We start from the raw sequence: 12,330 nt of genomic DNA on the forward strand, positions 1-12,330 counted from the left end.
CAGAGTCACCTACGCCATGAACTCCTGGCTCCCAGCACTGTAGCCGAAGTGCTTTCCCTGCCTGGGTGCTTGACCTTTTGGCGCCAGTGGACCCCTTTGACAAAGCTCACAGACCTATTCTCAGCATGTTTTTAATGCAAGGAGAATACAAAGAAAGCCAGATGTGTTAAACGATAGTGCTACCCCTGCATGGCTAGTCCCTTCTTATTTTTGAGGCAGCTTCTCAAATGTCACCCCAGAGATGCCTTCCCTGTCAGCTTACAGAAAAATGAGAGGAGGGGATCGCTGTTTACAAATGTACGTTTAACTTGGATCCAGCTATACAGTGTTGCAAAGGCAACAACAGAAAGAATAATAAGAAGGAAAAGAGGAGAGGGAGGGCCGGAGGGTGAGGTGGGATGAGTGAGTCGGGCGAACACTCCTGCTCAGCCTTCTGTGCAGGGACCCCCTGCCTTGGAGGAGGGTGGGGTGACCCGAGGGTCTGAGTTTCCTCCACGCCTCTTTCGTGATGCACAGCTTTCTGGGCTGCATGGTTCTTCTCTTTAAAGGTAGATCCTTTTCGTACTTGGTGACCCTTAAATGCAAACCAACTACTTCATCTAAAACTTAATCAGAGATACAGAGACTCCAATAGATGAAATATAACCATGAAAGTCTAATTATATTTGTATTAGTGATATCCAATGATAATATGAAAATAATCATAGCAATTATTTATTGAGCCCTTCATACATTGTATTAGGCCCTTTATGACACAGTCTCATTTAATGCTCATAAATATTCCCAGGCATAGTGCTTCTCATTACACAGACAAGGAGACTCAAGAGGGGAAGCCCTCAGCAGGCAACTGGTAGACCCGGAATTCAAGCCAAGGGCTTTCTGACTCAAAATCCCACATGCTCACTTCTTACCCAAAGCTGCTGTTACAGGCACTAGTGATTCTAATAGAGGTGATAGTAAACCCATGATTAGAATGGACAGTCCATTTTAAGCCTGGACACCTCCAGGTTAGATATTAAATATGCCATTAAAAACGATCTGAACATATTTTCCCAGATACTTTACCTTAGAATTGCAAATCGTTTCCTTTTCAGAATATCACAATGACTCTGAGTATGGATTAGACAAATATAACATTTGGTAGAACCCCCAAATTTTTTTTTTCCAAAAAAGAAAAAAAAAACTCATTAGAAAAAACTCATGCTTCTCTTACACCCCAAATGCATTAAAGCCACGAACGGTTGGCCCCGAATAATTTGAGAAATATTGATAAAGAAATTGCTGCAGTGAGCCTTGCACCTTGGCGCTAGTCAGTGTTTTAGATACCCTATTTTTAAGATAGCAAAAATATTTTTTACTGGGAAAAAGCCCAGAAACTTTTAAAAACAAATTATTCAATGTGGAAAGTATCTCAGCTAAAAACTGCGCTAATCATGTGCAGTAGCATTTTTTTGCCCTCAGTTTCATGGTAGTTTTCACCTACTATTAATGAGGGAGTTTCCAGTAGATGAAAGTGGTCCTAAAATGCATTTAAGAAGGCCAAGTGGACCCAGACTGTGAATAAAGGGTTTTAAAAAAGAAAAGGAACTACTGGTGAGTGAGAAGGAATTTATTTCATGCTCGATGGAGTTTGGTGTCATGAAGTCTTTAGCTACTGGTTAAGTATAGGGGTGGAAAAATGATTCCATTGTGTGTCCCGAATGGGGGCAAAAGTACAAATCACAGTTAACACTAACTAAAGTAAATAATGTCTCTCAACAAAAATGTATAGTCGTCTAATATATTAAGTGCACGGCCAAGTGATGGGAAACTGTGTCACATGTGCCTGCTGCAGACCTCGTTCTGCCTTTGATTTTTATGTGTAAAGCCGAACTTTTGTTCTTGGCAGGTTCTTGATCCCAGCGCCCTTTCTGACCGTTTGATTTCCTATTTCTCCCCCTACCTGAAGCTCACGTTAGTTGCCCTTTATTGAAATATTTCAGTAGTCTTTGAAAAGGTTCAGCAACCTGAGGAATTTTTAAAAATTCTTCTTCAAACATGCTTCCTCCAGTACAAATTTCCAACTTTCTTTCATATTCTAGCAGCTGTGGTCATATGCAACAAGGAATAATAATTATTCTAGAACTATGAAGTGAGAGCAAATGTAATAGGTAAGGAATAATTTTTAGTGAATTTTTTTTCCCAAATATGAGCTTATCTGAGAAGAAAGATTTAGTTTTAGTGAATGGCAACCCTATAGATTTTAGAAATTAGTCAGTTCAAGGTGTTTCTACACAACCATGCTAACGAAGGGACTTATCTTTCTTTTTATTAAAAGTGTTTTTAAAATACCAGCCAGGTAAGGAGGTGTGGAAGTGCTTTAAAACCTGTCTAGTGTAAGACCTACCTGATTCCTACAATTGAGATATTATTCACCAAAGTTATGTTGTGTTCACAAGGTTTAAACTTCTTTTTCTCAGTGACTCAGAGCACAGGCTCCTGAGTAAAGAGGCAGGTGCCCTCCTGACCCCCGCCCCCTTCACCCTCCACCTCCCCAATAACTCAAGGCTCTTGCAGGTCGGGGTGGGGGGAGCTCCGGGCAGGAAGTGGGCTGTTCTCTTGATGTCCAGCAACTGGAGGGGGAGAAAAAAAGAGAAAGTGGGAACATGTTTTTAGTTAACTGGTAAAGGATTTGTTGATAGAGAAATGCATTGTTAAATTAGTTCCTGTGACTTTTTTTCTTCTCCTTGCTTGGCTAGTCTGTGAGAAGGGAAGGGGTAGAGTTGATTGCACTGCAAATCGAAATGCATAGACATGATCCAGAGCCTGGAAAACACCACTGCAGCTATTTGGATGTAACACCACAGTTATTAAAATTAATATTTACCTCGGTACCAAACAGAATAAATATCAGCTCCTCCCCCCATGTAAGTACGACTCCCAAGAATTACATGTCACTTTAGGAACTAGATCATTGCCTAAAATGTAAGTGTCTAACTACCGGTTGAGAAAAATAATAATTTGGGGACCTGCATAATTAAATGTAAAGGTGCATCTATTTTTTCATAAAGCCTTTTTAATTGACAAAGAAATCCCTTTAAAAGAATATGATAAAAATGACCAACTTTAAAAACAAAAAAATACACAACATATTAAAACTTTATATGATGTAAGTCCGTGTTATGTTTCAAAATTAAGAGTAATGCTCTAGAATACAATATTCCATAACTATTTTCTATTGAGAGGCTAAGGGTCTATTGATTTGAGTAGGGCCATTCTCCTAGGATAGAACTGCTAATAGATAGCTCTGTTTTATGTGGAAAGTCTTTGGAAGACTACCTAATAAGTTATTTTTTTTCTATTTATATTTCTTTTTATTTTGACTGAACCATAAGTTATTTTTTTTAATAGTTGCATGATGAGTTTTTTTAAATATAGAAACTCATAAAAATAACCATTTTTATTTTATAATTTAAATTATTAAAATATTTGTAATAGAAAAGGTTGGGAACTCCCTTGTGGTTCAGTGGTTAGGACTCCGCGTTCTCACTGCTGAGGGCCTGGATTCAACTGCTGGTTGGGGGAACTAAGATCCCACATCCCACAAGCCATGAGGTGTGGCCAAAGGAAAAAAAAAAAAAGTAAAGGTCATTGAAAATATTAAGCAGTACCTAAAAAATAAAAATTAAATACATGAATTCCTTCTAGATTACTAAAATTATATTGTGCTTTTTCAAATTTCACTGGAAAAGAAATATTTTAGAGATAATATTGATTCTATGCCCTTTATAAAGAAAAGTTTATCTTCTGTGACCTTGAGTCAAGTTCTGGTAAATTAGAGGAAGCTCGCTTAACTGAAACCCCTCCTTCTCACACTACCTGAGTTCACAACATCCATTCGTGAAGAACACCTCTTCTGTATCACCTGCCCCATCCTTTCTAGAAGTTTATAGAATCTTCACTGCTATGATCCTCTTTACCAAGATAAAGTCAAATCTCTAAAGAACCCAATGGAGTTATTTTTCTCACAGTCATCCAAAGGCTGTTTTCTGAAGAGTTTGGATCAGCTGCTTAAAGATAAAAATCTCTGGAGACAAAGAGATTATACAAAGACAGATTCATACTGACTTGAAGAGAATTTTGAAAACTGGATCTTTGTGTTCTAATGTTTTCTTCACCAAAACAGACAGGCAGTAAAGAAAGCAAAGAGAGAGAAATCCTAGTTAATCATAGGAAAGACCTCGTAAGTATTAGCAGAGGCACCTGGAACAAAGTGAACACAGGATGGATGTCCTAAGTGAAAGTTGCTTGAATTTCAGTGGCAAATACGGGTTTTGGGTCATTTGAACCTTGTCTTAAAACCTACTTTCCCAACATTTTATTATGAACATTTTCAATCAGAAAAGTGGAAAGAACTGTACAGTGAACATCTGTGCTCCTACCTAGATTCTGCAACGAACATTTACCTACTCTCTTCCTCACCTGTCCGTCCATGTATCCATCTCTACCCTTCAATCCAGGTTAATTTTTTGATGCATTTCCAAGTGAGTTAAAGACCTAAGTATACTTTGCTCCTAAACTGTTCAGCATTTGCATCAATATTTTTATGACTCTTTTTTAAAAAATTTTTTTATGACTTTTATTTTTTGAGGTCACATCAACCTATAGCGGAATACACAAATCTACCCAAACCTTGTGCATTCTGTGATTTTTCACACCTGCGTGTGCCTGTGCAACGCAAACCTTTATCAGGTAGAGAATGGAGCCCAACCCCACAAAATTCCCTCCAGTCCCTTCATGGTTAGTCCGCATCCTTTGCAACTGCTCTTCGGTTTTTCCTATAGATGAGCTTTGCTTGTCCTAGAATTTCATATAAATGAAATTGACGTATATACTGCTTTCCTATAGGGCTCCCTCCGCTCAGCATGTGAACTTACCATCTTTTTCTTTTTTTTCTTTCTGTTTATTATTTTATTTTTTAAAATTATTTTATTATTATTTTTTTTTTGGCCACACTGCGCGGCTTGTGGGATCTCAGTTCCCCAACCAGGGATTGTACCCGGGCCACGGCAGTAAAAGTGCCAAGTCCTAACTACTAGGCCACCATGGAACTCCCCTCCTTTTTTTTTTTTTAATTGAAGTATAGTTGATTTACAATGTTTCAGGTGTGAAATGATTCATTTATATATATAGATATATTCTTTTTCAGATTCTTTTCCATTATAGGTTATTCTGTGATATTGAGTAGAGTTCCCTGTGCTATACAGTAGGTCCTGATTGTCTCTCTGTTTTATATACAGTAGTGTGTATCTGTTAATCCCAAATTCTTAATTCATCCCTCTCCCCTCCTTTCCCCTTTGGTAACTGTAAGTTTGCCATCTCTTTCTGATTTACTTGCAAAGTGAGATGAAGTGATCTGACCTTTTGGTTTCAAGTGGCGGAGCTGATCTGGTGCCTTTTGACTTTCAGGGCTGTTCCCTGCCATTCTCAACCTTGCCAGCAATGCCCACATCAGCACCAACGCGACCTGCGGGGAGAAGGGGCCGGAGACATACTGCAAGCTGGTGGAGCACGTGCCCAGGAGGGCCATGCGCAACGCCCAGTGCCGGCTCTGCGACGGCAGCAGTGCCAACCCCAAAGGCAAGTGGCGCCCCCTTTGGGAGGACCCGTGGAAATGTACACCTTCTGAGCCGACTACTGGAGACTTGTGTTAGGGAGCCACAGACCTGCGTTCTCCTCACCTGTCCATTTCCACTGATTTTACAGTTTAGAAGTTAAAAAACTGAAACCAGAAGCTGAGAGCATTGCGTGTTCTTGTTTTCTTTCAACAGAACGCCATCCCATATCAAATGCCATCGATGGCACGAATAGCTGGTGGCAGAGTCCTAGCATCCAAAACGGGAGAGAGTACCACTGGGTCACAATCACTCTGGACTTGAGACAGGTGGGTAAGGCCAGAGCCCCTGCAGGAGGCCTGTGGGTGGCTGGGTTGTAATCTCATGAGCTCCGGAAAGTCCACTTGTTTCTTAATACATTTACATTCTGGTCTCACTGCTTTTCCACCCGGTGAATTTAAGTGAGACACAGAAGTTGTCCTTGGTACCGTTTCTTGTCACGTTTATCGTGCCCAGGTATCCTTGGGGAGGTGAGTGGAGTGTTTCCACGTGGTCTGATGTTCTTAGAAGCCATGTCGGGACGGGACGCTGATCGTCCATCCGCCCAGGATGCCACGCCAGGCGGTACCCAGGTGTCCACACACACTGCAGGTGACGTCACAAAACGCATGCATTTCCGGCCTTTTGAGCTTGTTATCTTGCTGTTATCGCTATGCAGCTGTTGTAAGAGGGTTCTACATAGAAAACAAAGCTTGGAAACAAAAGAGGATAGTCTTAAACCTCTGGACACAGCCTCACCCCGTCACACCGTCTGCGAGGGCTGTGAGTACCTGGGGTTGTCCATTACTGCTGTGAGCAAGCCTTCAGCACGAGCTGGGACAGGCAGCGTTTAAATGGCTCGGACCCCACTTGCATCCCCTTGCTTTGCTTTAAGACCACATAGGAGAATGGAGAGAAACATGGTACGGGCTCTGGCTGCTCCACATATTTCTGGGGAAGGGAAGGAGAAGGAAAGAAATCTGAGTGGAAAGGATGAAAAAGAAAGGTGGCAGCTATTGTCAAATTTCTGATTTCAGTTCTCCAGAAAAGTGATGGCATAGCCTTCTTGTTTATGTCCATTCCGTTTCTCTTGGGTTAGAACTCATCACTGTTGTGTGAAATATCCTTGAAAGAGACGACTAGTTGAAATGTGCACTGTAGGATGGAAATAGGAATTTTGGAGATCTTATGATGAAAAGTCATAATTCTTTGAATAAGTGATCATTAAAAAATACGTAGGGGGCTTCCCTGGTGGCGCAGTGGTTGAGAGTCCGCCTGCCGAAGCAGGGGTCGCAGGTTCATGCCCCGGTCCGGGAAGATCCCACATGCTGCGGAGCGGCTGGGCCCGTGAGCCATGGCCGCTGGGCCTGCGTGTCCGGAGCCTGTGCTCCGCAACGGGAGAGGACACAGCAGTGAGAGGCCCGCATATCGCAAAAAAAAAAAAGTAGGATTTTAAGTAGAAAACAAGACAATACTGTGTCTGTTTGTGCACAAGGAACTTTTGAGCTCTAATCGTAACAGTAAATGAGGTAGTAAAATGTGAAGTTCAGAAGACATTTTTAAAGTTCAGGTTCATAGTATCAACGTAAGTGAAATAATACTTCTGGGTGTTTCCAGCCACGAATCCTGAATTAATATGTCATGCCTTTGTATTTTCAAATCTGCCTGAAGGAAGAGAGAAAAAAACCCCTTTTTGCCCTGGTTTTTGTTTTTGTTTCAGTGGTAAGGATGCTTCTGCAGGAAATGTTGGTTTTCTCATCATCTTTTCAATGTATTTTCCTTCTTGAAGGGAAAAACTACAACATTTTCATCATTACAAATGCAATACTACGTGCGTTTGGCCAAATTAACAGCTGGACATTTTACGAATAGACTTCACATCCATGTTCAACTGTTGTTTATCTTGCAATTTGTCATGCAATTTGTCAATTTTGACTTCTCCTAACAGGAGATCTTTTTGCTGTAAGTTGGACTGAATCAGCTTGAGGAATTCGGGGGCCTCACTTTTAGGTCTTTAAGGCATATTCAAACACAAGCATACACACAGAATTATAGGCTTCTAAGTACTTTCTAGTGTTTTTACATAAGCTTCTAAATTGAGATTATTTAAAATAACAAAATACTCAGAATTTTCTTTACCTTTTACACAACGTAAAGTTTCTACTGTGCTTTCAGTTTAAAAAAAGTGCAATATGATTATCGCTGAGCAAACCTTTCTCAGATATTTATTTATTGAGTCTTTTTATTGTGAAAATGTTTGAATATGTAGAAAACAGTATTATTGTGACACACACATACCCACCCCCGAGATTCAGGAATTTTTAAGCAGTTTGTCACATTTGTTTCATCTTGGGAACACTCTGCAAGTGAATTGCAGTCATGGTGACATTGGACCAATACAAGATTTTTTGTATCTTCAGAAAATAGGACATTTGTTCTGAATAGGCACCAGGCCATTAGCTAACAAAACTAACAGTAATTTCCTAGTAACTATTTCTCCACCCATATCCAGTTGTCCCACTTTAGCCACCGATGTCTTTTATAGCTTTTATTTTTCTCTTTCAAACCAGGATCAGTAAGGAACACTCATAGCATTTGATGCCTGTTATGTGCTTGTTAAATCTCTTCTAATCTGAATTGTCCTCTCTTATGTTTTTAAAAATGATATTCAATTTTTGAATAGATGAGGCCAGTTGTCTTGTAGAATATCCTACATTCTGGATTTGTCTGGTGGTTTCATTGTGATTTTGTTACCATGTTCCTTTATGCCCTCTATTTCTTATGAACTAAACTCAGCTCTAAAGTCTTGATTACTTTCCAGTTAAATATTTTTGGCCAGAACCCACCGTTGGCGATCCTGGCTGCTCTGTTGCATCCAGAGCTGGTTGTCCCATGAGGAGTGAGGCTATATTTGGGTCCTGCTTAGGTATTGACAGCTGGATGGCTCCCTTCCGCCTCATCTCATCCTTGTTTCCTGGGCCTCATTGACACTCAGCTCTAGAATGTGGTTATACCTTCTGATGACTTTTCTGTCGTCAAAGTCTGTGTATTTCCCTGTCAGGCCAACAATTCACCAGCTGCTAGTTAATTTCTAGATTATACACCCCATGAGGGCAGGGACCACAGCTGTCTGCTTCCTCCTTTCTTCTTCCTCTTCCCTTTTCCTTCCCTGTTAACGTTTATGGAGGCTTGACTTCACAGCCTGACGTCGGCAGAGGTGAGGCAGTGAGTGTGTAATCACACTGTGAATCAGTGCTTTATTTTCACACTCCCCTCCTTTTTTTGGTTCACAGCCTGATTAAAAGATGACCATCAACTAATAACCCATTGACTGCTTTGTTTCACTCCTTTAAAAACGTACACTCTGGGGGCTTCCCTGGTGGCGCAGTGGTTGAGAGTCCGCCTGCCGATGCAGGGGACACGGGTTCGTGCCCTGGTCTGGGAAGATCCCACATGCCGCGGAGCGGCTGGGCCCGTGAGCCATGGCCGCTGAGCCTGCGCGTCCGGAGCCTGTGCTCCGCAACGGGAGAGGCCAGAACGGTGAGAGGTCTGCGTACCGCAAAAAAATATATATATATAATATAAACTCTGAAGTACAGGTCTCTAAAGTAAAATTAGGCAGACCTCAGTGTTATCAGGAATCAACAATTTCATGTTGTAAATGTGTTCATGTAACTTAATAAATATGTCAGCCCCTGAGGTTTTATGACCAAATCAGTCAGTTTCGTTCTGTTTTGGCAAATGCCAAAGACATTGATACCATTCTTCATTCTCTAGTTGATGACGGCTGTAGAAATTATGACATTTTAGCCTCTGTATATAATGTTTGGTTACCTGAAAGATAAACTAAAGAAAAGATAAAAAGTGGTGTTATCAGAAAGTCCATAAATGTTGTGTGGTTTGCAATAAGATTTAACTACAGAGTGTTTGCTTTAGTAACACATTACAAGAGGAACGATTAGATTTATTTCTTTACTTCTTTAAAGTAATGCCTGCTATTCATTTCTTGCATCGATTCACCATATTTTAGAATTTACACTGATATCTAGCAATGTCTTACTTAAAAAGAAAACAGTCTGTGGGAATTGAATGAGTGCGGTAGTTTTAAGAAAAAAAATAAAACTGACGAGTCACTTTAACAAATGTAAAACTAACATATACATGGGTGGTGTCCAGTCGTAAACTATTGCTCACTGTCCAATGACCTAGCATGATACCATGGACATGAGCCCAGGATCTCCTGTGATAACTTAAAATTTTAAAGAAATCATTCTGAGAGAGGGAGCATACCCATTTGATAGATCGTGAATTTTGTGATTGTCAGCATTATTTTAGTTGTTAATTATATTAAACTGTATATATTCTATTAAATATATTAAAATGTATTCCTATGGTAGAGTTTCTCAACTTAAGAACTCAAGGATTTCCAGTTTGAGATACTCTAAGTTAAGACACTGGGCAGATAAAAAGATGTTCAACATCTTTCATCATTAGAGAAAAGAAAATCCACAATGAGATACCACTTTTCACCCATTAACATGGCTATTATCCAAAAACAGAAAATAAAGTTTGGTGAGGGTGTGGAGAGATTGGAACCCTTGTGCATTGCTGGTTGGGAACGTAAAATGGTGCAACACTATGGAAAACAGTGTGGTGGCTTCTCAAAAAGTTAAACAGAATTTCCATATGATCCAGCAGTTCCGCTTCTAGCTATATCCCCAAAGGAATTGAAAGCAGGAATTCAAAATGATATTTGCACACCCATGTGTTATGGCAGCCTATTCACAGTAGCTGAAAGGTGGAAGGAACCAAGTGTCCATCAACAGTGAATCGATAAACAAAATGTGGTCTGTACGTAGCATGGATTATTTTGCCTTAAAAAGGAAGCAGATTGTGATATATGAACAACGTGGATGAACCTTGAAAGTGTGTTAAGTGAAATGAGCCAGACACAAAAGGACAAACACTGTATGATTCCACGTACATGCAGTTCCTAGAATAGTCATGTCTATGGAGGCAGAAGGCACCAGGTGCTGATTGGAGGGGGATGGGGAGTGAGTGGTAATGGGTGCAGAGTTTCAGTTTGGGAAGATGATGAGGTTCTGGAAACGGATGGTGGTGATGGTTGCACAACTATGTGAATGCACCTGATGCCACTGAACTGTGCACTTAAAATGGCTGGAATGGTCATTTTAATGTTATATATATTTTACCACAATTAAAAAATGTTAAAATATTGTGAAATACATGCTGTTTTCTATCAGCCAGGGTCCAATCAGGAAAACAGAAACCACAGCAGTTATTTAAAAGGACAGGTCTAGTAGGAGGAACTGGTTAATGGGTGGGAGAGAACTGGGAAAGAGAGTCCCTAGCTAACTGAGAGTTAACCACTGAGGAGGAACTAAGGGAGGCGATTGGGGTTACTCACAGCTGGAGGCTTGCAGGAGAGTACCCCACCTCTGAGCCGGGGTGAGGAGGCTCATGTGGGGAGTTCTGGAAAGCCAAAGACTGGGGCCAACTGCTGCTGGGCGAAAGACATTGACCGGAACAGCAAGTAGACAGAGGGGAAATATCCTCCCTCCCTCCTCCAGCCTCCCTGCCTCCAGCCTCCCAGTCTCCCTCCTCCAGCCTCCCTCCTCCGGCCTCCCTGCCTCCCTCCTCTGGCCTCCCTGCCTCCCACTAGTGCCTTCAAACCCCGAGAAGCAGAGTACAGCAGGTGGATTTGCAGTCACTTTGCAACCGGCAGTAATACTGTCATCTCAGTAGGTGATCACTGTGCCAGGGCAGTGACATGAACACAGATCGGCAGCCTTGAAATCCTGGGTAAGAATTTTGTTATACAGTGGTCAGCCAGATTCTGAGTATGCTTTTATAAGTTTTTAGATTAACTTTGGAATGAAAATGCAAAATTCATAATCCTCATGGCGAAATCATGGACTGCCTTCTAATACGTGGACAGACTAGGCGTCCTGGGATCTCAGCTGAGAGGCTGCCGTAGGTGACACTGTGACTTTAAGGACAGTGGTGGGGGAAGTGGAAGCAGTTCTATTTATTTCTGTATGTATTTATTTATTATTCCTTTTTGATCGTGTGGCATCGTGGCAGAGATGCATCAAGGGTGGTTGGGTGCTATGCTGTCGGACAGCTTACAAAGTAAAATGCAACACTACTCTATATAAAATGGATAAGCAACAGAGACCTACTGTATATGTATAGCACAGGAAACTATATTCAAGGTCTTATAATAACTTAATGGAAAAGAATCTGAAAAAGAATAAACATATGAAACTGAACCACGTTGCTCTATACCTGAAACTGATACAACATTGTAAATCAACTGTACTTCAATTTAAAAAAAAAAATGAAGGAGGGTTCCTGGTTGAGCACCTGACAAATTCCTTATAAAAAATATGTTTCCTTTCCCCCGTCACACTGGTAGTCCACAAATGACTTAGGAGTCCTAAAAATCTTCAGATATCACATGGGAAACATTAAGCAAGATACAATCTAATTAGAGTTAGCTAATAGGGTTAGCTAAGAAGTGCAATTATGCAGATTTCCAGAAAATAAACTCATAAGTCAATAATTCTTATTTTTTTCTTAATTAGGGAAGTAATATAGGCTCACTGTAGAAAAACTGGAAAGTACAGATAAGTGTAAAGAGACAGAAAAACCTGTCATCCCTTCACGCTGACAC

General features: G+C 40.7%; 1 protein-coding gene across 1 annotated transcript in view; it reads left to right on the plus strand.

Annotated features, from left to right (window-relative positions):
- LAMA1 (laminin subunit alpha 1) overlaps nt 1–12,330 on the plus strand; it is a gene marked incomplete at both ends in the record, with an annotated part of 159,632 nt that overhangs the window by 17,862 nt on the left and 129,440 nt on the right. The window contains 2 exons of the mRNA XM_082667870.1: nt 5,449–5,619; nt 5,811–5,923. Coding sequence (XP_082523996.1) covers nt 5,449–5,619; nt 5,811–5,923 — 284 coding nt within the window. The remainder of the gene's footprint in view (nt 1–5,448; nt 5,620–5,810; nt 5,924–12,330) is intronic.

Source organism: Grampus griseus, assembly GCF_964374135.1.
Source record: "Grampus griseus genome assembly, chromosome: 12".
Lineage (NCBI taxonomy): Eukaryota > Metazoa > Chordata > Mammalia > Artiodactyla > Delphinidae > Grampus > Grampus griseus.